Source organism: Cololabis saira, chromosome 6 (genome assembly GCF_033807715.1).
Source record: "Cololabis saira isolate AMF1-May2022 chromosome 6, fColSai1.1, whole genome shotgun sequence".
NCBI classification, from domain to species: Eukaryota; Metazoa; Chordata; class Actinopteri; order Beloniformes; family Belonidae; genus Cololabis; species Cololabis saira.
In genome coordinates, this window is record NC_084592.1 from 20,000,022 (window position 1) to 20,027,521 (window position 27,500).

General features: G+C 41.5%; 1 protein-coding gene across 1 annotated transcript in view; it reads right to left on the bottom strand.

Annotated features, from left to right (window-relative positions):
* Nucleotides 1–461: 461 nt before the first annotated feature.
* Nucleotides 462–27,500, bottom strand: part of scn1laa (sodium channel, voltage-gated, type I-like, alpha) — a 39,273-nt gene continuing 12,234 nt past the window's right edge. The window contains exons 8-27 of the mRNA XM_061723571.1: nt 24,330–24,393; nt 24,087–24,228; nt 21,099–21,305; nt 20,044–20,304; nt 18,229–18,603; nt 16,996–17,116; nt 16,651–16,889; nt 16,386–16,559; nt 14,013–14,369; nt 13,366–13,845; nt 11,266–11,398; nt 11,004–11,158; nt 7,320–7,493; nt 6,940–7,062; nt 4,933–5,208; nt 4,784–4,840; nt 4,073–4,210; nt 3,883–3,987; nt 3,498–3,768; nt 462–3,393 (exon numbers count right to left, since the gene is read on the bottom strand). Of these exons, the coding sequence (XP_061579555.1) occupies nt 2,219–3,393; nt 3,498–3,768; nt 3,883–3,987; nt 4,073–4,210; nt 4,784–4,840; nt 4,933–5,208; nt 6,940–7,062; nt 7,320–7,493; nt 11,004–11,158; nt 11,266–11,398; nt 13,366–13,845; nt 14,013–14,369; nt 16,386–16,559; nt 16,651–16,889; nt 16,996–17,116; nt 18,229–18,603; nt 20,044–20,304; nt 21,099–21,305; nt 24,087–24,228; nt 24,330–24,393 (5,027 nt within the window). The 3' untranslated portion in view covers nt 462–2,218. The remainder of the gene's footprint in view (nt 3,394–3,497; nt 3,769–3,882; nt 3,988–4,072; nt 4,211–4,783; nt 4,841–4,932; nt 5,209–6,939; nt 7,063–7,319; nt 7,494–11,003; nt 11,159–11,265; nt 11,399–13,365; nt 13,846–14,012; nt 14,370–16,385; nt 16,560–16,650; nt 16,890–16,995; nt 17,117–18,228; nt 18,604–20,043; nt 20,305–21,098; nt 21,306–24,086; nt 24,229–24,329; nt 24,394–27,500) is intronic.

The following is a 27,500-nucleotide window of genomic DNA, read 5'->3' on the forward strand; positions in this document are numbered from 1 at the left end:
AAAAATTAAAAAAAAAAAAACCTGAAAACCTACTGGGAAAGCTCTGCAGCCACTGGCTGATCTAGTGCAACCCTGGCCTTTTGTCTCTCAATTACACTGTGATTCACATTATTGTGGATCAAATGTCATCTGATTGAGCTCTATTTTTTGACACCCGTAAAATATCCACATCTTAAGAAACTGCAAGATTTTCTTGTCGGGGATATTTTTAGTGTAAATAGCAGGCTTTTATGTTGTCTTAGTTAGGGCTCCCTACAGTTTTACCATGTCGAGTCACTCCCGGCCAGGACAAAAGCATAACTCACCCGAGTCCACCAAAATCAGTCTTTTGAATCTGTGTCTGCTTTTGAGTAACATATTTCTTTAATTTTTTTTACGATAAATGAATTTGGAAGCCACATTTGCCTTAATGTAATCTTTATTTCAATAATTTACCTTTTTATTTAAATGAGTAATGGCAATATTTTGCATGCAGTTTATTTATTTATACACTACACATATTATGCATATAAATAATAGAGATGTTTACGTCTATGTCATAAAAACATTCTTGACTGTGCATAAAGTGTAGCATATTTGAATGACATGCTAAAATGTAATTACATCAATGGAATTATACTTATATAGCAGAAGACCACAGATGTATCTGTGATAGTTTAAAGTGGCTGTTGTACAAAGCAGTAATATAAAATGTAAACATAAACAGGAAATAGCAAGAGCCCATTTCCTTGAGATCATTCAAAATATCCTGAGCCATCTTTCATCCATCTTCGATATTTGCCGTGATAAAGACTGAAAGGTAAACTGCGAAAAAGTGTATAAGCACATACACTACCAACCCCATAGCACATACTTCTGATTTTTTCCTTTAAAAAAACAAACAAACATGAAACAAACATCATTATAACATATCTATATCTCCTCTGAAATACAACAAAAGATACAGACTATATGCAGTTTTACATCACAGGTAATATACATGAATCCTTTCATATCAAATTATTGTATAATCATTAGAGAATATGGCCCATCGAGACAGAAAACAAAAGGACATAAAGAAAAAGTTTACACAACAAAGCTCGGATTTGGGAAAAGTCAAAAACTCTCAGGTTGCTATTCTACAAATGGATAATATTAAAGGCCATATTCATTTTCTCCTTACAGATTCGGTGCCTCCAGTGACTTTTATTGACAGAAATTCAAAAGGAGATGGGGGCAGAGGAAGAGAGAGAGAGCAGATAGGCGGCTTGGGGCCGAGACGGAGGGCACCTGCTCAACCAGGTGAGTTACACACCGTCCAATGCTGCGTTTGTTTGGGGCGATAACCTCTTACAAAAAGGTTTTATAATAAAACTGGTACATAATTAACATCATTAGTAGTGGAGACTCAGATGGCTTATGTAAATGCTTTTGATGATCAAATAAAGAGCTACTGCTTATGCACTGATGAGCACATATAATCAGCACACTTCATTCATTTGACTAAGATTATGTTTTTGCCATGTCCAAAAAAACAAACAAACAAACAAACAAAAAAAAGAAAGAAAAGGTGACGATAAACTTTTGCAATGTAGAACATGATTGCTTGGGAAAGAGCATGGTGAAAACAACTTTTTTTTTGTCATGCATAACCATGGAGGACCATTCATGCAGGTCTGATTTTCTAAACAACTCAAACTCTGATGATGGCTTTTGACTATGTTAAACGCTCTTAAGCAGTGAACAAGACCAGTCATACAGCTGTGCGTTCATTGAAAATATTGTACCTGAGGTGACGACACAAAGATAAAAAAAAAAAAAAGAATTATAAAAAGTCAGTTGACCAAGCAATAAATGCTTTAATAACACTTTTATGCTTGAAAAAAAACAACAAAAAAACAACAACCTGTTAATAATTCAGTAGTGAGTGTGATATAACAATATTTCAAGACACTGGATAGCAGAACTAACTGCAGTAGGAGTTAAAACATTAACTATGTGTCTTTCAGAGCACTTTAACTAACGCTGCAAATTTCTGCAAACACCTTAAAGCACTGAACCTCCTCAAATCTTCCACAACGGTTTCTTTACAGCCTGAATGAGCCACGTTTAGATGCCGAACTCAAATAAGCACAGTTTTTGTGGCATAGTGGTCATCCGCACTGAGGTCGACGGTCACTTTCAAAATTGTAAACATTTTGTCATTAGTTAAAAAGTTTCTTCCACCTCCGGCGTTCTTCTATAGATCTTCTTCTTTGACATCTTTGCCCACAACCTCCTTTTCACTTCTGTCGTTTTCATATTTGTTTTTTCCATTTGTCGTTACACAATTAGACGAAGACTCGTCCATCAGAGGAGTCTGTTCGGTTTTATCAGAACTAGAAATATGTTTGTCTGTGGGAATGTCTTCTTTGTCAGCAAGCTCTTCGTCCTTTCTAGCTTCAAGATCCAATATGTCAGAGAGTCTACTCCTCATAGTATATTGTCTGTATGCTCTCTGAATGACGAGGGCAGAAATATCCTCCTGTTTGTGGCGAAGGGTGGTAGTGATGGGTTCATATGACACTTTGGAAGGATTCGAGGCCATGAAGCGCTCCTCCATCTGCCCCCTCAAAATGTCCATCTCCCCACCCTCACCTAGAACGCGCTTCGTGAAGGCAAACAGGATATCCAGACAGTGAATGCGGCCACCACTGACAATTGGTAGATCCATCGAGATCAGTTCGATCTTGTTAGGTTTGGCAACACGTAAAGGTGCGCTCAGATTATCTGCAAAGTCTGAAAGCATACTGAACTTTATAAACTGCGTCGCAAGGGGATCAAACCTTTCCCACACCTGGTAAAACATCTCAAAGTCATCCTCGCTTAACGGGTCAGCGCTCTCCTCAGTGGCCACGCCAAAGTTCTCCAGGATGACGGCAATGTACATGTTGATCACAATGAGGAAGCAGATGATGATGTAACTCACAAAGAAGGCAATTCCAACTGCAGGATTTCCACAGTTTCCTTTAACAAAACTTCCGGGGTGCTCCATTTTAGGGTCACAATCATCTTTGTTTTTATTGAGAATTGGAGCAAGAAGGCCGTCCCACCCTCCAGATGTCGTGATCTGAAACAAACAGATCATGCTGTTGCCGAATGTCTCAAAATTGAAGAGGTCATCAATCCCTCTCTCCCTCTTGACATAGGCAAAGTTTGTCATGCCAAAGATGGCATAGATGAACATCACCAAGAAGAGCAAGAGGCCAATGTTGAACAAGGCAGGAAGTGACATCATCAAGGCAAACAAGAGCGTGCGGATTCCTTTGGCACTTTTAATAAGGCGGAGGACGCGGCCAATCCGAGCCAATCGAATGACTCTGAACAGCGTTGGTGAGACAAAATACTTCTGGATAACATCTGCGAGAACAAGACCTACGGAAAGAAATAAAAACATTTTACACTCCGTGCAATGAATCAGGTCTCCTCACAGACGAACAGTTTGTTAGACTCAAGGAGTAAAGGGGGGCAGGTCATACCGATGATTGACAGGATGACTACAATGAGGTCAAATATATTCCAGCCATTCATGAAAAAGTACTGGCGAAGTGAGATCATCTTCAGCAAACATTCTCCAGCAAAGATGACGATAAACACTATATTTATCTTGCGGAGGACGACAGCCTTTTCGTCCGACTGCTCAGCAGTTTCCACCATCATGGTTACCATATTAAGCCATATAAGAACCATAATCACAATGTCAAATGCTTGTTTGGTGGTGAAGTCAAAGATGTATCCCTGAATCTTGTTCTAAAATAAACACACCACAAAGAAGGAAAATGTAAAACAAAAATTTGTAGAAGCTGGGACAAGTGATAATATCAACAGCTTAAGTTAGAAGCATTTATTATTAATGCTACGTACTGATGGCCGTGGAATTGGTTTTTGTGGTTTCTTTGACCCCAGCTTCTTCATGGCATTGTAATATTTCTTTTGGTCTTCAGTCATGAAGATGTCTTGACCTCCAAAGTAAACGGCGGACGAGACTCATGTTAAATCCCCGCATAATACGAAAATAGCAAAACTATGTTTCAAAAGAAGACTGGATACTTATCTTTTTCTTCTGCTGGTTGAAATTGTCTATAATGACACCAATGAAGAGGTTAAGGGTGAAAAAGGCTCCAAATATAATGAAAACAACAAAATATGTGTACATCTTTAAGTTGATTTCATATGATGGTTGTTCTCCCGTCTATAATAGAGAGAGAAAACAGATACATTAGAATGTGAACCTTTTCTCTTTAGACCTAAGGTGCAGTGAGTTGCCTGCATAATATTCATCTAATGACTCTCTTGAACCATCACTTAACTATAAATTTAAAATCTGCTCCAAAAATGTCATTTTCTGTAGCCCGTTATATGATGATTAAGTAGCAAAAGAAATGATTCTATACGTATCAGCATCATTTCTATTTAACACGATAGTTGAAACATGCAGAAGGCAATGTTAGCTGTAACACAATGTTTTAATCATTTTTAGCGTTATTATATGTAAAGAAATGCACTCTTCAAGGGCAACTACCTTGCATGTTTTAGGTGTTTCCCTGCTCTCACTCACCTATTTAAATGAGTGGATCACCGTTGGCTAGGCATTAAATGCCTCAAGAAGCCTGTTAAGCCATTTGCACTGAATCAGGAGTGAGGGAACAGAGAAATATCTAAAACATGCGGGGCATTGATGACCTGTACTGGATTGGAGATTATCGATCTAAACATATTTTAGCAGAAGTAGTTGCGGTGAACTGAACAAAGTATATTTGATGACCTTGCTTCGAGAGTCCACAGCAGCATACATGATGTCCATCCAGCCTTTGAATGTAGCCTGTGTAGAAATTAATTCAACAAATGACAAAAATATTTGGAAATACACGCATGTAACTGCCAGATACTTCTCCAGACGATTCAGTCCCTTACCACTTGCAGCAGTGCGAGGTAACCCATTCCAACATTGTCAAAGTTGACTTTGACATTCTTCCAGCGAGCGACTTCTTCTCCCAGGTTTGTACAATCATTCTTATTTTTCACTTCTATTGGAAGGAAAGGCTTATCTGTGGTTCTGTTGACACAACTGTAGAACTTCCCAGCAAATAAGTTGACTCCCATGATGCTGAAGATGAGCCAGAAGATGAGACACACCAGCAGCACATTGAAGATGGAGGGTATGGCTCCCAGCAAGGCGTTGACCACCACCTGCACATCAACGCACGAACATTACTCACCTCCACTACTGGGAGGAGACACAGTTTAGGATTGATGCACAACATGACGCACTGGTAATGGCATGCAATGGACCCCGGATGGGTGATGCTTCTCTGCTAACATACAACCAGATCCTATCATAGATGCGGCTAACACCATAGCTGTAAAGGAACGGTGTTAGTAAGAAAAAGAAAATAAACATAGGAGGCTGAGATTGATCAAAGAGAACTCTCTTTTGAAGAGCAGTTGTAGAAACATACTTAAGTTTAAATAAACTCTGAAACTGAATATAAAGCAGAAAGATATCCACATGTGAGGTTACTGATGCACATTTAAAGATGTGCAAAACAAATGAAGGAATTCACTGGGTGCCACATTAGAAAAGGCATAATCCTGTAAAAATCGACTCCCTCAATAAGAGTGCAGCCAGTCAATACGCGCTTCACTGATTTCAGCAGCTGACAACACAGATAATTCAGTTACATAAGTTGACATCATCTATTCAAAACTCAAGTGCCACATGTTGCACCAATACCAGATGTACTAAAAGTGCCAATTATTTCCCTCGTGAGAGACTTGGTATCATTTTAAACAAAAATGTAGTTGAGTACATTTAGTTAGTCTATAAATTGATTTTTTTTTCGTGGATTGTGGCACAACAACGGTAACTGTTTGGTGCAAAAGCACGACAGAATAGTCAGAGTTTTTACTTGATGGTAAAAATGTTGGCCTAAAATTCCCATCAAAATTGCTTTCTGAATCTCCAAAGTGAGAGGGCTGGATCATGGGAACACTCTCTTACTGCAGGTAAGTCCTAACAGCTCATGAGTCCCACTTAGAAAAATCAAAAGAAAATCTATAAGCCACACTCATAACAGTTAAATACAGTATGTTATTGCAGTCAGGAGGAGGTCAGCGTAACGCCGTATACTGTAAACATTTGTCCTGGCTTGAAATGCATAAAATCCACCCACCACCGTAGCTGAAGATTACAAAGTATATCTCATTAAAATTTGACAAAAGCAGAAGTTACAGAGCAAATAACAACTCCTCCATCTTTACTCTTTATCCACAATAAATCTTTTGCCTGCTAGTGAAAATCTGTTTTTTCAGACAAACCCAAAGTAGCCAGATTAAAATAGCTTTTTCTTTTCAAAGCCGTTTCACTGTTTAAATCTGATATCAATCAAAAAAACAATCTTGAAAGGCAAAAGAATACGTTTTATCTAATGTAACCAGGAACACTTAAACCTCGGTTTATAATGACACCAAATCTGTTTAAGTGTTAACATACCTGAAGGGATCTCTAAAAATCACTGCATTTCACTTTACATCATAAGCCTTCCGTCCTGTATCTTCTTCTATAAATTCGTTGGGCTCTCATACCCCCTCCACTTTTTTCACAATTCCCCTGTAGGGGAGGAACTGGGGCGGTCAGTTTTACATGGTGTTCTTTTTTCTTTGTTATTCTCAGTAAATAAACGGAGACTGTTTCTCCAAGAGATTACTGTGTGACGGCAAGTCAATAACCAGCACAGTGCAGAAATTCACCGGTTACACGACCACACCCACTCACACACAATTGTTTTTAAAGAAAGGGATGTGAATTACTTTGAAGACATTGTGTTAAATGTTGTATCTTATAAGGTGTGAAATGCCTCTGAGCCTGTGTGATGAGCTGGTGGTATGATTTATATGGGTGGGGTGTTCAGTTCCTCTTACCCTCATTCCCTCGAATCGTGACAGGGCTCTCAGGGGCCTAAGAGCTCTCAGTGTTCTCAGAGACTTGATCGCGCCGAGGTCCGAATACCCTAAAGCGTTTGCCGTCAGACTGACCAGAGAGACCTTGAGATCAAGCACACACACAAACATTTCATAAGCACAGCAGAAAGATCATGCACACTGCCAAACATAATTAAAAAAACTCTTTTGACAACAGGTTTTTCAACGCATCACATTAAATGAAACAAAACTATTTCTTCGTTTAAATTTATCTTCACTCCCATCTTTTAATTTATTTGTTCATTCCTGTGTCCAGCACTGGTGGTACAGCGCAGTGGCGTAGCTGCATTTTCAGAATAAATTGAGGTGTTTCAACTTACGTCAACTATCAGGAAGTCCAACCAGCACCAGGCGTTCGTGAAGTACTTCGCAAATCCATACGCAACCCATTTCAGGAGCATCTCCAGGATGAAGATATAGGTGAAGATTTTGTCTGCAAACTCCAAGATGGTTTTAATTGTCTTCCTCTGCTCAATGTAGACGTCCTCAAAAGCCTGATGAAAAATACAGAAATCAAGTCGAGCATGTTAACAATACTATGAATTTCTCTGAAGCCAAACATGTAAGAACATTTTGTGAGGCGTGAAGGTCCCATATTATACTTTTCATGACTTGAATTGGCCTGGGGTTGGGGCTCGAACGCGAGCGCCTGGTGGCCGGGTCTTTGCCCATGGGACCCGGCCGGGCTCAGCCCGAAATGGTGACGTGGGCCTGCCTTCCCGTAGGCCCACCACCCGCAGGAAGGTCCATGATAGGCTGGTGCCATGTGGGCTGGGCAGCATTCGTGGCGGGGTGCCTCGACGACCCAATCCCTGGACCAAAACCCTTGCAGTGGGGACATGGAATGTCACCTCGCTGGGGGGGAAGGAGCCGGAGCTTGTGCGTGAGGTTGAGAGATACCGACTAGAGATAGTCGGGCTCACCTCCACACATAGTTTGGGCTCTGAAACCCAGCTCCTTGAAAGGGGCTGGACCCTCCACTACTCTGGAGTTGCCCAGGGTGAGAGGCGGCGGGCTGGTGTGGGCTTGGTTATAGCCCCTCAGCTCAGTTGCCATGTGTTGGAGTTCACCCCGGTGAACGAGAGGGTCGTTTCCCTGTGCCTTCGGGTCGGGAAAAGGTCTCTCACTGTTGTTTGTGCCTACGGGCCAAACAGCAGTGCGGAGTACCCGGCCTTCTTGGGGTCCCTGGGAGGAGTACTGGATAGTGCTCCAACTCCATTGTTCTACTGGGGGACTTCAACACTCACGTGGGCAATGACAGTGATACCTGGAGAGGCGTGATTGGGAGGAACGGCCTCCCCGATCTGAACCCGAGCAGTGTTTTGTTGTTGGACTTCTGTGCTAGTCACGGTTTGTCCACAACGAACACCATGTTCAAGCATTAGGGTGTCCATCAGTGCACGTGGCACCAGGACACCCTAGGCCCGAGGTCAATGATCGACTTTGTTGTCATTTCATCTGACCTTCGGCCGCTTGTCTTGGACACTCGGGTGAAGAGAGGGGCTGAGCTGTCAACTGATCACCACCTGGTGGTGAGTTGGATGCGCTGGCAGAGGAGGAGGCTGGACAAACCGGGCAGACCCAAACAGATTGTGAGGGTCTGTTGGGAACGTCTGTCTGAGCCCTCTGTCAGGGACATCTTCAACTCTCACCTCCAAGAGAGCTTCTCTCAGATCCCGGGGGAGGCGGGGGACATCGAGTCTGAGTGGACCATGTTCTCTGCCTCCATTGTCAACGCAGCGGCTCGAAGTTGTGGTCGCAAGGTCTCCGGTGCCTGTTGTGGCGGCAATCCTAGAACCCGGTGGTGAACACCGGAAGTACAGGATGCCGTCAGACTGAAGAAGGAGTCCTACCGGGCTATGTTAGCCTGTGGGACTCCTGACGCAGTAGATGGGTACCGGCAAGCCAAGCGAGCCGCGGCTCGGGCAGTCTGGAGGCAAAAACCCGGGTCTGGGAGGAGTTCGGTGAGGCCATGGAGGAAGACTTTCGGTCAGCCTCGAGGAAATTCTGGCGGACCGTTCGGCGCCTCAGAAGGGGTAAGCAGTACGCTGCCGACACCATTTACGGTGTGGGTGGGGAGCTGTTGACCTCGACTGGGGACATCGTCGGACGGTGGAAGGAATACGCCGCCTCTACTGCCGCCTCCGTTGGGGCGGCAGTAGCTCAGGTGGTAGAGCGGGTCGTCCAATGATCCGAAGGTCGGCGGTTCGAATCCCGCTCTGTCCCAGTTTGCTGTCGTAGTGTCCTTGGGCAAGACACCTTACCCACCTTGCCCCGTGTGAATGTGTATGAATGTGTATGAATGTTGGTGGTGGTCGGAGGGGCCGTTAGGCGCGATATGGCAGCCACGCTTCTGTCAGTCTGCCCCAGGGCAGCTGTGGCTACAAATGTAGCTTACCACCACCAGAGAGAATGTGTATGAATGAATAATGATCTCTGTAAAGCGCTCTGGGTGCCTAGAAGGGCGCTATATAAATCCAAGTCATTATTATTATTATTAATACTTTGAGGATCTCCTCAACCCAACTGACATGCCTTCCACAGAGGAAGCAGAGAGTGTAGACTCAGGGATGTGCTCATCCATCACCCAAGCCGAGGTCACCGAGGTGGTTCGTAAGCTCCTCAGTGTCGGGGCACCGGGGGTGGATGAGATTCGCCCTGAGTACCTCAAGTCTCTGGATGTCATAGGGCTGTCTTGGTTGACACGCCTCTGCGGCATTGCATGGAGGAAGGGGACAGTACCGCTGGGGTGGCAAACCGGGGTGGTGGTCCCTCTCTTTAAAAAGGGGGACCGGAGAGTGTGCTCCAACTCTAGGGGGATCACACTTCTCAGCCTCCCCAGGAAAGTCTACGCCAGGGTACTGGAGAGGAGAATATGGCCGATAGTTGAACCTCGGATTCAGGAGGAATAATGCGGTTTTCGTCCCGGTCGCGGAACACTGGACCAGCTCTACACCCTCCGCAGGGTGCTCGAGGGTTCATGGGAATTTGCCCAACCAGTCTACATGTGTTTTGTGGATCTGGAGAAGGCATTTGACCATGTCCCTCGTACCATTCTGTGGGGGGCGTTCAGTGAGTATGGAGTCCGGGGCCCTCTATTAAGGGCTGTCCGGTCTCTGTATGATCGGAGCAGGAGTCTGGTTCGCATTGCCGGCAGTAGATCAGACTTGTTCCCGGTGCATGTTGGACTCCGGCAGGGCTGCCCTTTGTCACCGGTCCTGTTCACAATTTTTTATGGACAGGATTTCTAGGCGCAGCCAGGGGCCGAAGGGGATCCAGTTTGGGAACCACAGGATTTCGTCTCTGCTTTTTGCGGATGACGTTGTCCTGTTGGCTTCATCGGACTGGATCCTCCTGGACGCCTCCCTAGGGAGGTGTTCCAGGCATGTCCCTCCGGGAGGAGACCCCGGGGAAGACCCAGGACACGCTGGAGAGACTATGTCTCTCGGCTGGCCTGGGAACACCTCGGACTCCCCCCGGAAGAGCTGGAGGAAGTGTCTGGGGTGAAGGAAGTCTGGGCATCTCTGTTGAGACTGCTGCCCCCGCGACCCGGGAACGGATAAGCGGCGGACGATGGATGGATGGATGGATGGATGACTTGAATTGGTTTGAAAAGGATTTGTAGGATCTTTTACACCATTGATGATATTATGAAATAGAAGCACACCAATCTTCATTGTCATTATTTCAACAGAGGTTGCTAACTGGACATAGAACACCTTCTTGGAGCAGGCTGAACAACTTTGTATGGTTGGCACACCTGCTGTGATCAAAAATGATTGCTTCAAAAAAAGAGGAGTCCGGGTATCAAAGATGTAGCTGAGGGAATTGTTCAAAGAGAGACGGTAAAAAGAGAAAAAAGAAGCTGTGTGATCAATAAAACCAATGCTTTTTCCTGCCTTTTTCCCAGTTCTTCTTTGGGATAATTGTAGTTCAAAATGACATCATGTGGGACCTTTTAAAATGATTGATTGTACTTTGCAGAGATGATCTCAGAGACTTACAAGCGCTCCACTGCTGAGTAGGATCATGAAGATGATGAAACTCTCAAACCAGTTGTGCTCCACTATCCTGAAGCAGGTTTTTCTTAGTGTCCACCACACCCTCCACCATCCCACATCCACATTCACTTGACAACACTTGAACTTCTGCACGCAGCCTGACGAGGGACACAGGTGAGATGATGGGTTAGCCGGATATTACGCAGAAATCTGATTACAACCCAGGCTGCAACGGATGAAAGCTACATTGCTTTTAGAAAATCACCTGGAGGGAAGCAGGCATCAGGATCCATAGCTTCTTCTATTTCAAACTCCATAATATCTATTCCCTGTCCAGCTGGCAGACCATCTACTGTGCTGCCCTCAGAAGAGCTGAGCTCCTCATCATCTTCTATGATCTGTGGAATCCAAAATAGCAGATAAAAAAGAGATCAGTACACACAGAACATATCTACTTACTTTTGTTTTGTTTTAAGAGAAGTTACTTTGATTTAAGAGATTAACAAAAGACAGATAATTGTATTTTAACAGCCACTGAAACAGATGACTGCTAAATGCCTTCTTAAAAAACTTTGTGAAAACTTAAAAATAGTCGAGACATTTAGTCTGGTAGTGCTTAAAGTGGTCATATTATGCTTCTCTGTGTTTTCGAGCTTATCTACAGTATTATTCTTAATTATCAACATAGTTTCAAAAAACTGATGTAAATATGTGCTGTTGTATTTTTCTTTCTGGAGGATTTTTCCTCAACCTTGTTTCCTCTAACATTGGCTCCATGATGTCAAAGTGGGAGGAATTTACTTGTAGGGCAATAACCTCCACACGCAGACTGTCAACAAAAGCAAGAGCTTCAAAAGTTATTTTAAAAGCTGAAGTTGATGCACTACGTAGCAGGGATCGAGTAGATCCGCTGTTTTTTTTTTAAACCTTTGTTTCCAGGAGGATTCCAAAGAAATCTGTTTTCAATTGTGTGGAAGAGTAGGCTGATTGTGGTTCGGTGGATGCAGGCTGCTTTTCCAGACCGGTAATGGAAGAAATGTATTCACTTTTTCCAAGAGACTTTATGGAGAACCGTGAGGTGAAAAAGGCAGAGAACCCTGCTGACAGCTGAAACGCTAGAAGCTGGTGACTCTGAACTGAATCTGCTGTGTAAATGATCTGTGTCTCAATGACAAGTGCATGAGTGCTAACAAGAAAAAAAAAGTGTAATATTTGATCTTAAAACACATGTGAATGTCTTAATTATTACTGCAAAAAAACCACAAACATGCTACAAACAATTGGAGATGAGTGGCTGTAAACAGAAAAGTAGCCGAGGATTTCACAATACATTTTCCACTATTTAGCCTTGTCATTAACTTGATTTTGGTTCAACAAATGTCTGCACTCAACCGTCCTAATCCTTGCTTAACCACATTACTCTTTTAGCACGTCGGTGTAATCACTTATCTACCAGATAAAAACAGAAAACATCTTAAAATGAGAAATCACTTGAAACCTACGTTTTTTTTTCAGCACTAACCTAGCTTGTTGAATTGCTCTCTGCAGGGTGTGTCCCGCTAATAGCTGCTATGAAAACAGCTTGAATGTCTTCCTGGAGAATGCAGAGCACTTGGCTGCTGCGAGTCCAGCTAATGCAGGACTGGCTGTGATGCGAGCATGTTAGTATGATATGCTGGATTCATTGATGTTGCTGTGGTGAAGGTTTGTGCTTCAATCAACTCATTCTGTTTCTGTGTTCTACAACTGTGCAAAAATAACAGTCAACTGTGGAGCTGAGGACATTGTCTAATTTGAAATCTGACAGAAAAAACAACCTCATGAGCTAATATGCTGAAATTGAAAAAAAGATTTATAAAAAATGACCACTCTGTTATCATCCTACTCTGAATTAAGAAAAATGTGTTTCAGTCCAACTAAAAGAAAAGCCTTTATGGATTACCATGACTTGGATAACTGAGAATCTACACAAGCATATTTCTTTCACATCGTGAGCTTTTCTATGATACAAATCACAGGCTGCATTAGAAGACAATTCAGCCCCACAGCACTCAGACCTAAATGGTTCATAATGCAATCTGCACACTGGTATTTTCCTGTCTATATGGGCTCTGCTTGGAACATGGGATCTTTGGGGGAAACATTATGACACATGCTCATATCTCATGGCCATGACTCTAGAAGGTTGTAAGTATTTCACTGTAAGAGAACATCGTATTTTCATCAATGAGACCAACTCAACACAAAAATCTTATCTATTCAGCTTGTGATGGAGCAAATGAGACTGAGTTTTAAAGCATGGCATTTTCTAACAGCCACAGCAAAATTACACACCAGGCTAACCAATCCACAGCATAATCCTTACCACATGGCATCCTTGTACTTCAGAAGAGGCACTGCTGAAGTCCTCAGTGTTGAGCATTTCAAAATCAGACTCTCCCGCAGCAATAGGAACTGTAATAGTCAGACTGGGATTGTTGATGAAAGACATAATTGAATCATCGCTCTTGCTGTTGACTATGTACTTATCTCCACTTTTGTCCACTCCAGTCACATCTCCATTGCTATTCCTAGGAAACTCTTTGATAGTGTGGTTGGGAACACCATTTGTCCCAAAAACTTTAAGGAATTCTTCCACGGGTTTGTCCTCTGACTTCCTTTTCTTTTCACCTCTGTGAAATATCCTGTTGCAGCCACTTCGAAGCACAGACTTGGTGACGGCAATGCCTCTGTGAATCCGTCCAATTGCAATCTGTAAATTGTTCGTGTCGCTGTCATCGTCTATTGCCGCCAGGTTGTCTGCACTGAAAGAACTCAGCAACAGGGCCAGGAACAAGTTCAGCACCTAAGAGGTGATGACATTACTCAATATCAGATCTGTTGCTCCTGGATGGCAACAACAAAGCATGTATAACTGTCATATTGTGTCATAGATAATAATTCATTCCAATAAAAAGCTAAATTGAAAACATTTGGATGATGTGGAGTCTGATCATAAAATATGCAATGTACCACAAGATTCCCAATAACCATGACCATCATGTAGAGGATGAGGCACTTGGTGGTCCCAGCCACTTGCATACAATCCCACATCGTCTCTATCCATTCTCCACAAAGCACTCGAAACACAATGAGGAATGAATGGAAGAAGTCTTTCATGTGCCAACGAGGCAGTTCGCAGTCTGCAGAGATTTTACACACACACTCCTCGTATTTTTTTCCAAATAGCTGCATGCCCACCACAGCAAAGATGAAGACAATAATGGCCAGCACCAGGGTCAGGTTGCCCAAAGCTCCCACTGAATTACCAATTATTTTGATGAGTGTATTAAGAGTGGGCCAAGATTTAGCCAACTTGAACACTCTCAGCTGTGAAAAGAAGAAAGAAAATGTATTTAATATGTTTCTGCACTCAAAACATACACAGTCATATTGACCATGACACAGTAACATGACGTTCCTTCTGCTGGCAAGAAAGTGCATGTGTTTGGATTACACAAGTGGTCAAATAACTATAGGATCATGTGATGTTTAAGGTACCTGCCCAGCTAAATCAATCAGCCACCTATTTGCAGCTTCCAGACTCTAGACTTCTGAATCAAATTTGCAACTGTAGTCACCGGAACATCATGCTACTTGGAGACGGTCTTATAACTTTCAGCTTTAATATGCATGCCCATAACTTCCTCTCTCATCTCCTCAGACATTGCTCTCCTTTGCTCTGCATTTCCATGTACAATGTGGTGCACACTATGATACCAAACAGCAATAATTATTGGCAATGAATCGTATACTACTTGAAAGCCTGTTTATTGCACCCATGAAAAACTAGCCAAATCCTCTCTGCAAATGCCAAATAGCGCATTCTGCCTTTGAGTCTTGTTTGGTATCACATATTGGAATTGACAATTCAAGTTTTTTAAAGAAGGAATGAGACATATTTGCATTTTAACAATGAATTCATTTAACAAACATGCAGCTGTGGGGTGGCATCCCATTCTTCAACCAGCATTTGTCACAAGTCAGCTAGCATGGTTGTGTTGTTCAATCTGGGCAAGCAGCACATCCAAGCTGTTGAATGGAGTTCAGGTAAGGACTGCTGGCAGGTCATTCCATCTTCTGAAATCCCAAATTCTGAAGGTGGTGTCTGATAAACCCCTCTCTGTGGCGACAGGCATTGTCATCTTAGAGGATAGAGTTTGGTCCAGGACAGTGGACATGTTGGATTGCTACTTGTTGCAGAATCTCATCTTGATATCGTGTCAGCATTAAGATCGTCTCCAGTGATCACAGGCCTTGTTTTTCCAGGGAGATATTTGCCAACAATAGCTGTTAGCCTTTTGGAGCAGAAATCTGGAATGGGTTCTTTTCTCCACACTTTGATCGTAGACCTTTGATCTAGGTAGAATCTGGACCCATCCCTGAACATAATGTTCATGTACATGCTTAGGTTCCAGAGTACATGTTGGCAACACCTGTGCAAGGGTCAGTGAATTGCAGTCACTGACCTCCTGGCAGCTCTGTGAGACCAGAGATTGACTGTGTGCAGTCTGTTCTGGATTGTCCGTGTAGACACCTGTTGGCCATATCATCCTGCACACCCCGACTACTGCAAATGTGTAGAAGACAGCTTACAGTTCCTAAAAGCTGACAAGAAATTGTATCCTTATGGGGTTGACAGCTTGGGATGCCCACTCCATAGCCTGCCTCCGACATTCCCTGTTATATGGAACTTGACCTTAAATTTGGAGATGGTACAAAGGCTCACTCCGAATAATGCTGCAATTTGGTTTAGCAGAACAGTTTAGCCAATCCAGACCAGTCAAACACGGCATGCTTGGAGCAGTCACCAATTGATTGAATTGTGGTGGGGTTAGTTGGTGATCTTCCATGCTCCACGACTCAGCTCCGTGCCCTGTGTAGTAGAGTCAGGGTCCATGCTCAAAGGGGCTGCTAATCACATGTTAATCATGCACCTGACTATAGGCACCTAGAGTACCAGGAGCTCAGAGCAAAAGCCAAGAGTAGAGTAAGCTGTTTGGCATTGGCAGAGAAGATGGGGCAATCCCCCAAAGTCAACACTGCTGCTCAATCCACAAATGTGTTTTCCTTACAAATGTGGTACCATTTAAAGGGATTTCAGGCTTTCAAATGTTGTAGGATATATTGCACTGGGGCAATTAGAAACACATCAAAATACATTTCTATTTTAACCCTCTGACATATGAAAAAAAAACAAATACCGGTAGTCACATACAGTACTTATGTTGATTAAGTGTGGATCGGATCATTTTTATCTGGTACGATGGAAGAAGATCCCTGTACAATAGTCCTTTTTATATACTTTCTCTACACTTATAAATGTGTTTGTATTTTAAGACTTACCAGCCTGAATGATCTCAAAACAGACATGCCACGCACGTCTTTCAAGCTCAGCTCTACCAAGCTTAATGTGACAATGATGCCATCAAAAATATTCCACCCCTCTTGAAAGTAATAGTAAGGATCCAATGCAATGATCTTCAGGGCCATTTCGGCAGTGAAAATGCCAGTGAATACCTTAATTAAAAAAAATCAAAAACAACCTTTTAATAGGAGAATATTAATATTTTGACAAAAAACAAGCTCAGTACTATACTAGTTGTCTTACCACATTGCCCACAGTGAGCATGTCGGAGAACCATGGCTCCATTGGATAATGCTCCATGGCCATAAATAATGTATTGAGTACGATGCAGATAGTAATGGTTAGATCTGTGAACGGGTCCATGACAATTAATTTAATCCCTTTTTTGATCTTCAGCCATCCTGGACAACACTTCCAGATGAGGAAGGTTTGGGCAAAACTGTTCCAGCAAGGAGGACACTTTTGTCTTGACTCTTCAAGCTCTGATGGCAAAACAAACCAAATATTTCATGTGAAACTATTGCTCCATCGAGATTTGTCAAAACTTAATCAGGATGGAAAGTTTATGTCATCGTGTGCACTACATACCCTCCATGGTGCTAGTTATGACACTTGCTATACTTTGTGCTCTCTGTCTGACTTGTGGCTCTTCAAGGAAATCCATAAACTCTCCACCATCTTGTCGGTACTCTATGTCAGCAGTATCCGCCTGAACATAGAAGTAGAGTTACTAAAAGTGTTTCAGGTTATTATGGAGAAGTAATTGTATCAACATTAATAATGTATCTGTTTAAATCATGTACTGTTTCAGTGTGATAATACTGTACAGCATCTGTGATGACTTGGCAAGAAAATAATATTATGTCTCCTATTCAAAACCAGTAGTTTATCTTGCTAATTAAAAGAGATAAGAAAAAATAATATGGACATAGCTTATTGTATTCCTCACTATTATGAGCACCCTTATGGCATCATAAACATTAGCTGTAGGGTGTTAATTTGATGGAGTCAGCTCACCACCAATGGAATATACATTCTTGACGGTCTGACAAAGTGGAAGGTCTAACATAGTTTTATTAAATTTGTTGGTTTTTGACATGGGTCTAACTTTAAAATGCATATTTTTTTTATTGGAGTCCAGGCCAAGCTTTAGGAAGGGCTTTAGAGCACAATATAAGCGAGTTTTACTTATTTCAAAAACACATTTCAAAAACACTTTTTATGTGGGTTTGGAGTATCTGTCCTACCAGAACATCACACTGTATCAACAAGATGTCTAGAAGATAGTTTGAGATATTACTAAACATTTTTGGCTTCAATTCCATGGTAGACCCGTGACTCTATGGTTGTTGCTGACCTACCAAACACATTTTTTTCACTATTGAAGGTTTGGGCTTTTCTCTGACATCTGTCCTTCTTGGAAAAGTCGCAACTGCTGCATTAACTGAATTTGAAGTTAGAAATGGCTCCAAGACACATTTCTGGGTAGATCGAAGATGTAACTTCTGAGATCTACTCTGAGCTCTCTAGACTTTCCAATCTTGAGCATGTCAACCATGATGGCCTTGGCAACTTAAAAGACACCATTATGTTTGTGTCAATATGTGTTCTCTTTTTTTTGCTGAAGTTGAAAAATATTGTTCACCAAATTCTCTCTCTTTTTTTCTTTAAATATGTTTATTGTAAAATCAGTCCAACCACTCCTGCTTTGGGAAATATCAGATCTCTAACCTTTAGTTAAAATGATGAAATGTCAGAACTGTTTCATGAGAGCTGTGAGAAATGACTTGTGGCCAAAAGGGATAGAGGTGAATTTCTTACATTGTCTCCATTGGAGGCCATATCTACTATCACTTTAGGGCGAAGGAGGCCCGCAGGTGACGATGGTGGGAGAGTATTCCCATCCACGAGAGACACAATTCCATTGCAGTCTACAGAGCTGTGCCTGATACCATTGGGCTGGAGCAGGAGGTGCGGAAAAAAGCTGCACTGGCTCATACTGCTGCTCCGTCGATCACTCCTCTGGGGATGAAACAGGGATCCTCTTCGACTCAGGTTGTCCTCAAAAATGCTGTTCTCGTCATCTGCAAACTCATTTTCTGAGCCCACGTCCTGGATTTGGCTTCGGAAACTGAAAATGCTGGTCTTGCTGTTTCGTCTGGATGAGAGCAGGGGTCCACGAAAACTCAGAAAGGACTAGGAATAAAAGATATTCTCCAATGGATACGTGATACATGCTGATTAGGAGGAAAGAATGAGGAAAGAATGACCATCTGGATATGTGCAAAAAAAAAGAAAGAAAAAAAGAATGACTATGTCATGAAAAATGGCATGACGGTGGTGATGAATATAAGAAAACCGTAAAACTTAAAAGATACAAAGCAGCGATGACTGAGAAGGGGTGAAGATGAAGATCATGATCGTGATGATGACGAAGAAAAAGGTGGGTGATGGTCATATTGATGAGAAGCAAAATGATGACGTTTCGTAAGAAGAAAATCACACATTAAAAGTGAAAAAGTAGATGAAGATGATGATGATCAAGATGATATGAACATTATCATAAAAGGTGCCTGCAGCTCAGGAATATTGAGGAACTCTAACAAAGATATCCAGTCATTTCAATGGCTTTCTGCAATTCAAAAACCTGTCATTTAAATCTAAGCTTAGTTATTTTAGTATCAGTCCCTTTATTTCTAACACCTTTTTGTGTTTCATCCTCTGCAAAGGTAATTGGAGGTTCGATTTAACTTTAAAGCAGCACAGAGGAGTTTTTTTAAATGTAAAATATCAGTTTCAATTTCATTTGACTACTTTTAGGAAGTGTTGTTTAACTCTCACAATCTCCAGGCATCAGTAATAATCACCCAAAGTAACTGCAGACACCTGACCCGGTCGTCTCTTGCAGCAACTGCGTATCACTTTACAGCACTAACTCACAAACCAACGAAGATGAAATCAGCTCATGTAGCTGCAGCAGACATCATGGCAGAGGTGAATGGGGGGGCGTGGTAGCCTAGCGGTTATAGAGGTGGACTCGGGTCTGGAGGACTAGGACCCACGTTCAAGTCCCCAGGATAGCAACCGAGGTGAACAACTTTGTAAACTTTGTGAATTAGGTCTAACTAGTGATGGGTTAAAAGCAGGGGACTTGTTTTATAAGATGTATACTGACAAATAAAGATAATTTACACTAAATGAGACTTAAGAAAGTAACAACGAAGGAGGAAACAAGAAACCAGCCAAACAAGAGAGCATGTAAACGCAACTTAACCTCCACATCTATAAAAGACGTTCAAAGTTCCCTAGTGCTGCTTTAATGTCTTAATATTCTGTGGCCCCTGAAAGAACTATGGATTTCATATGGGTTTTTTTCTTTTATTATTTCAATAAGAAGATTGAAGTCAAAATGCTAAGTATATATGTATATGTATGTATGTACAACAATGTATGCTATTTTAATTAGGTATAAAACGTCCAATATTAAAAAAAAACTCCAGAGGTTTTTTATTATTCTCATAATTAATGGAGGTGTATCATTTTTAATTTATTACAGGATGACGATGTAATGGGCGGGTTCAAGATAAATGGAGATTATGAGTTTTATTGACAGTTTTCTGATAGATGGTACGGCACCTGGTGCGTAGATGAGCACTTCATGTCATAGCTGAGCAGGTTTGCATCCACAGGGAAGCGGCAGTGACCCCTCTGTATGTTGTCCAGTGAATCCGATTTAGGGATCTTTGGAGGCCCTTTTCCCTCCTCCTCCTTTCTTTTTCTTCTCCTGTTGCGTCTCTCTTTGGCACTTTTAGAGCTCAGCTTAGACGTGTCGGATGAACTCTCAGTGCCGCCACATTTGTCACCGGCTTCCCCACCCCCTGTCGCAGCTACTATCGCCTAGATGAGCGACGACAGGACAGTGAGATTAAGTGCAAACACACACATTCGGACACACTTACACACACATACTAACAATGGGTAGTTTCTTATTTCAAAGAGAGCATCAGCAGATGAAACTACAGGACATACAGTATGTGTTTATAGGATCTTTAAAATGAACTAGCCATACTATTTGAAAGGGATGAGACTGGATTTGCGTCGAGACATCACCACTTATTTGCATGGATTGCTGCGGTAATGAGCTACGAAGCTACGCTGGTGGTGCTGTTGGTCAACATCAGGCTTATTTCCATTTACAAAGGCCTTCCTCCTTCCAGATAAAAATCATAGCTAATATTTTATTTTGTAATCCCTTTACTGCCTATATTTTTCCATGTTGTTCTCTACAGCCGGTACCAGTCAAACTGTCACTTTGGATCTCACAAGATTGCTCCTTCTCATTGAGAGTGATACAAAAGACATAAGAAGACCAAGAATGTTAAGTAATCTAAGTGAAATCAGTGGAGCGAGCAGTTCCAGTTGTGAAAAAATAAAATAAAGTAAAATATTCAGATTTTAACATCTGTGTATTTGTCCAGTTTTACATACAATATCCTGTAATGTACTTTGCATGTTAATAGGTATGTTAAGACATTTTCTGAGTAGCCTAAAGTTAACAGCCATCGACCTTTTCAATATCTTCCATCTTGTTTTCTTCGTCTGCTGTCGTATCTTGAAATATATTCTACATGTAAGGGTTTGTAAAGGTATTAAATCATAAATGGAACCAGTCCCGATAGAGATCACTGCACCTGTGCATCCTCTTGCTGCCGTTTGAGCTGTTCGAGCATGGCTTGAAATTCTTCGTCCTTCTCCTTGGCTTCCTTCATGTTGGCCTGACTCTGCTCCTCATACGCCATGGCCACTACGGCCAAAATAAGGTTGATCAAGTAGAAGGAGCCAAGGAATATCACCAAGACAAAGAAGATCATGTAGGGCTTCCCAGCAACTCGCAAAGTCTAGAAGAAAAAGGTTGCACATTTAGACTTTACCAGACTTTCTAATATAGCAAGAAGTTTGATCCTTCTTTTTTAAAATGGATGTTCTTTATTCCTGCTTTTTTATTTTTTTTCTTAGACCAGTATATTGAGAGAGAGAAATCAATCGATATGGTCATGATATATAATGAGCAGTTTCAACACTAAAACAACTATTTACATGAAATTTAGGGAAGACGAATGAGTTAAATGCAAAGTTAAGCTGGTTGCAGCGACTCCATTAGATCGATTATTCAGTTTTGTAATGGGTTTGGTGTGCACATTTATACACCAAGCTTGTCTCACCCTCAGGTCAAACAATCGTCTCATCCAGTTCATCCAGTAAAATATTGATTGTGAGAGTAACTAACGAGGCAGACTGCTGAATATTCATGTATGTTTTTAATTTATCTATAGCTGTTTCGAGTGGGTTTTTTTCCAGACAGTGTGATAATCAAATCCCTTACAAATATATAACTAAATCTCTGTTCCAAATCATTAACAATGATTGGCATTGCTATAGCAACGGGCATTGTTACCTAATAACCTCATGGGAGCTTTATAGTATTACCTTTTGTTTGCTTTACCTGTTGATATCACAATGCTAAGCAGTGGTGTCTATTCACTAAATACTCGTTTAGCTTGCTACACACCATTCAACACATGTTTGCCTGAGCTCCGGAGAAGATGCACCTGCACTGCTTTCAGAATTGTGTTTAAACAGGATGCTTTGTAGACTCTTTACTATTATTGTATGGGAAGAATGCCCTTTCTCTATAACACAGCAAACCTCTCCTGTCTATGCACTTTGTGAGAATTCATCCAAAATACACTGCGTGTAAAATACATGAGGTTAAACATCTAGACAATGTGCATTAAAATGTGTTTTTTTGGCTAAATCCTCCACCACTTTACCATAGTTCGCAGGATAAAGTATGGATTACAATTTAAGCAGTTCTAAGGAGATGCATAGGCCCTTTTTAGAAAAAATGTTTTCACAATTTCCTGAGGTCTTAATGATATTTGTTTGTGAAAGCAGCATCTCCCTTTTGCACCATGTCTTTCCAGCTCTGTGCATAAAAGCCAGTTTCAGGGAATGGACATGGGTGGAGAGGGTGGACTCTGCCCCTCTTGTTTGGGTCTGCATCTTTTGAAATTGGTGTTACAGATTTGCACTTTACCGTATAAAGTTAAGTTGGCTAGAGGAAAACATTAAGAGGCTGGATAATCTGAATCACTGTGTGACACATTTTAAGACTCCAGCTGCCAAAAACTAAGTGTGATAATCAAATCCCTTGGTTGTGTCATGCCAGAGTCAGTTCAGATACACAAATATCGCCAAAGTCTTTATTTTTTTCTCAGCTGAGAACTCAACTAAATAACTTTTGGCAACCAACAGTCAGTAGTTTTATCGGTAAAATATAATGTTTAAATATTTGGAAATATAATACATTTGGTACATTGATAACAGGTGCAAACAGCAGTATTTAAATGAAGTGTTGCGCGTCTTACGGTTTGCGGCGCAAACTTTGCGCCATGGAGAGTCTGGATGGAAAGCAGGATATAGTCGCAAGCGCAAAATGAAATTTGACGAGTTGGAGTTAGAGATATTAGTGGAAGAGGCAAATTGTTGTGCCGTATTCAGCACCCCTGCCGTGAAAAGCACCCCCTCGTATATTCAATGATAAGTAGACCAAGAAAAAAAACAACACACTGACACTTCAATATATTTATATACGGTATACACACTCACACAAACACATACTTAGGAGTTTATATTAAATATATTTACAAATATTATGGAAGACAACACAGTAAGCAGGCTATTAATTAATGACATCAATAACCATTTACCCGATTTTTGTTATGTGTGACTGTGATTGTGGGAAAGTATGACTATTGTGGAATCCATGAGCGCATTTAAACATGAATCATTAACACAAAACTGGACGCTAAACAGAACGTGACACGGAATGAGAATATCATTTTTGTCAGACGAGGGGGTGCTTTTCACGGCAGGGGTGTTGAATACGGCACAACACCGGGGTATGACTGCAGAACAAGTATAGGCGCACAATAAGAAACACTTTTTTCTCCATGAAAACACGTGATTTATTTATTATCACAAATAAAAAAAATGAATGTGCCTCCTGTGGCAACCTTTTGCTGAATAATACTCGATTTAACATTCAAATAAAATATTTCTCCTTTTGCATGTGGAGATTAGCACCTTCCTTTCAAACGTATTAAATACAGACGCAATCACAATCCCCGCAAAAACTTGGCTTGGTAAATCTCATTGCGCGTGGTAAATGGAGATATTTGCATTTTCCCCTCCCAGTATTTAGCGATTTCTGGCGGGTACGCCCCATATTGATTATTCATCAGGGCAAAAGTACTAAATGAATAGCATGTGCTATTTTGCTCATTTGAGAGGCGCAGTCCTCTTTGCACGCTGTTAGTAGATCAGCTGGCACTTTGGTTTGCGGGTGCTGTCAAGTTTGCACACGTTTTTACACACGCAAACCTTTAGTAAACCAGGCCCTTGGTGTATTAATCGGGCTTAGACTGGTGTTGTTTTTGCAATTTAAAGATAAAACTGGACTTTTTAAGGAGTCCGATTTTTTTTTATTCCATATGTGAAAACTGGTTCTCTACAAGTTGGCTGCACACAGCAGCTCAATTCAAACACATTATTTCCCTCGATTTGTTTCTTTTCTGAAATGAATATGATTTTCTGGTTTCCCTTATCTCTCTGCCTACCTGCTGGTAAAGGTTTTCCCAGTAATCCTGTGTCATCAGTCTAAACAGGGAAAGAAAGGCCCAGCCAAAGGAGTCAAAGCTCGTGTAACCATAGTCTGGGTTACGTCCGGTTTTGAAGCATCTATATCCTTCTGGACACTGCCTGCAGGAGTCAGAAAGCATGTTAAATTCCCCTTATTTACTTTCTGTAGTTTTGCAAAAACAAATTCTGCAATGGACCATACGAGAATGCCGCTTGCTTACCCAGCTGCACTGCTGTTTCCACAAAGCAATGGATCTTTATGGCCTGGGATGCGATAATAAACATCTGAAAAGGAAATAAAGAAAAGAACAACAAAGAAAAAAGAACAGATGAAACTTCAGAGAGCAGATGAACAGTAATATGAAACACCCTGAAAGGAACTTGAGATGTTGTGTAGGCAAAGAATGGTTAAGGTTGATAACTCCTAAATGACAAATGCCATATTTTTGTGAAACCTTTTAAAATACATCTGAACATCTACACATTGATCACATCTTGCCACCCCCCCCCCCCCCCCCCCCCTATTAAAATAATAATGCCAGACAATGCACTGTGGTCCAGTCAGAGACATTGACTACAAATTTTTCCTCATCAAGGGTTCGAGTTTTAAGAATCAAAGCAAAAGTTAGGAGCCCCACTTTCAATTGAATGTCTTTCTGTTGTTTGTTTGTTTGCAGGTGCGTACGTTTGTTCACAAACATAATTAAATGATCTTATTACAATAGGTCTGAGTATTAGGCAAATACAACCTCAGTCAAGCAACAACCTATAACTTAAAAGAAAAGTGTTTTATCAGGAATGAAGCCTAAAATTGCTTATATGTGGAAAATACTGTTCGCACTCCCTAACTGGAGTAGTTTGGGGTTATTCCTGGCATCATGTCCAGCAGAAAATAAATGCAGCATTTCAATAGGAACACCTTATATAGCCACTATCAAGCTATTAGTGATAATATTGGGTTGTTTTGCAACCACATCACCTGAGCACCTTGCCGTCTTTGGGTCAAACACAAACTCTACATTTTACACACACCAAGGCTTTCTTGTAGATAAAAACAGAATACAAAGATTTAAAATTCTCCTAAACCCAAAATGTATGTATGTAACATAAACGCCATACCTCTTTTTAATGGAAAATATTAGCTCGGTATAAATTTGATAACAGGAACATATCTTAAAATAGTTGAAACAAGAGCAACAAAAGGCTGGAAAACAAACAAATCAGAAAACAACTGATGTGTGTCATTGGAACACTAACTAGGTTAAATGGCACCAGGTCAGTAACTGGGTCTTTAGTATACTGGGTATAAAAGGAGCACCAACACATTGTGGATCAATTTCAGGAAAATGTCCCTCAGTGTAGAACTGAAGATTATAAAGATCCCATTATATACATTGTGTAATATCATCAAAAGATTCAGACAATCAGAAGGAATCGCTGTGTCCATAAAAACAAGGCCAAAAGTCAAAACTGGTTGGTTGTGATCCTCACTGCTTGGACTCAGGAACGCTTCCACATATCACTGTCTGCTAACACAATATGCCAAGTAACCTGCAAATGGAGGTTGCTGCTCTATCATGCAAAGAAGAGGCCACATGTGATCATACTCCAGGACCACTATCATCTTCTCTGAGCCAGAGCTAATTTAAAATGGACTGAGACAAAATGGAAAACTGTTCTGTGGTTAGATTAATCAAAATTTGAAATTTCTATATGGAAACCGTGTTCTGTGGAGTACAGAGGAGAGGGCCCATCTAACCTGTTATGAGCACTTAGTTCAAATTGGGGTTGTATTGGGGTGAAAAAAGGTGGAAATGTTACAGTTTATTGTATTATTATCTGGGCTTTTATTTGCCCACTACAATCAGAGGATCCTTTGTAAAAAAGTTTTTTTTTAAAGGATAAAAAGACATCTTTTTTTCTGGTGTTAAGGATTTTCTTCCTGCTGCTCTGCATTATTTTCTTCTTCCCATACTGTCAAACTCCAACCACTCCTGGTTCTGACATCACTACACTAGTCCAATGGGCCCTTTGCCTTTGAGTAAGACATTTAATTCCTATTTGTTACAAGTCGCTCCTTCCTTCATGACTCCTTCATAACACTATTAAGCCACATCTTATCGGAAGTCTCTGGCAGATCCTATCTCAACTCATCCACCACCATACTACGCTCTGTCCTAGCCCTGCCTTTATTGTCACAGGTAACCATGAAATTCAGCATCTAACAACCCAAAGGCCTTGTAAATTGGCCCATGTTTTTTAACACAAATAAATTAAATGTTTTCTTTTAATTGACCCATCAAGATTAAGCTCCTTTTAAAGTCTCTCACAAAATGTTCCTTAGGATTCATACTTCAGCACATTCAGGTTCAAAGAGAATGATGTACAAAACATTGAAGTGCCAAGTGCAGAGCAATTTAGTCTATTAATGGCAATATTGGTTTCACTGTGTATGCCGCTACGCCATAGGTGGGGGGCGTCATTATTGTAACCTACCAAAACAACCCAACCGCCATACTTAAACAACTTTTGTGAGTTTAGTTTAGTTTAGTTACAACAGCAAACAGTAGAGCCATGGAATGTAAACCAAAGCAGCACTGGACCGAAGAGGAAATAACTTGTCTGTTGGGTTGCCTCCCTCCTGCTTCTCCCCTCTGTGGGGTTGCCGGTGGCCTGGGTTCCGGGCTCTTCCGTGTCGGCCTCTGGTCTCGGGGGTGGCGGGGTTGCTCCCCCCCCCTCCCCCACTATAGATACACTTCAGGTAGAGCTTTGTTTGGTTTATTACACACACACACACACACACACACACACACACACACACACACACACACACACACACACACACACACACACACACACAGCCACACACACACACACACACACACACACACACACACACACACACACACACACACACACACACACACACACAGCCACACACACACACACACACACACACGCATGATCATATACATACACACACACACACACATAGACATACACACTGGCTTGTTCACCTGCATGCTGGCTCTCTAGTTTTTGGGGTTAGGTAGCGGTAGCGGTAGCTTAGCTCAGACTGCGATCAGATCTCAAGATTTAGGTCGATTGCTGTTGTGGTTTTGGTTGGCTCCGTGCCGGTTTCGTGTTTTGTTTGTGGTTTTTTGTTGCAGATTTCCAGTGCCTGACGTGTGTTTCCGTGTGTTCCTGCTTCCTGGATTGGCAGTGGATGTCGTCACCCCCCCCCCCCCTCCCTCCCCCCCACAAAAAAAAAAAAAAAAAAAAATCACTGGGTTTGTATGTGTATATTTATGTATGTGTACGCATATGTATGCGTATATATATGTATATATATTAATTATAGTAATAATGCACTTATATATGCTTTTGGTTTC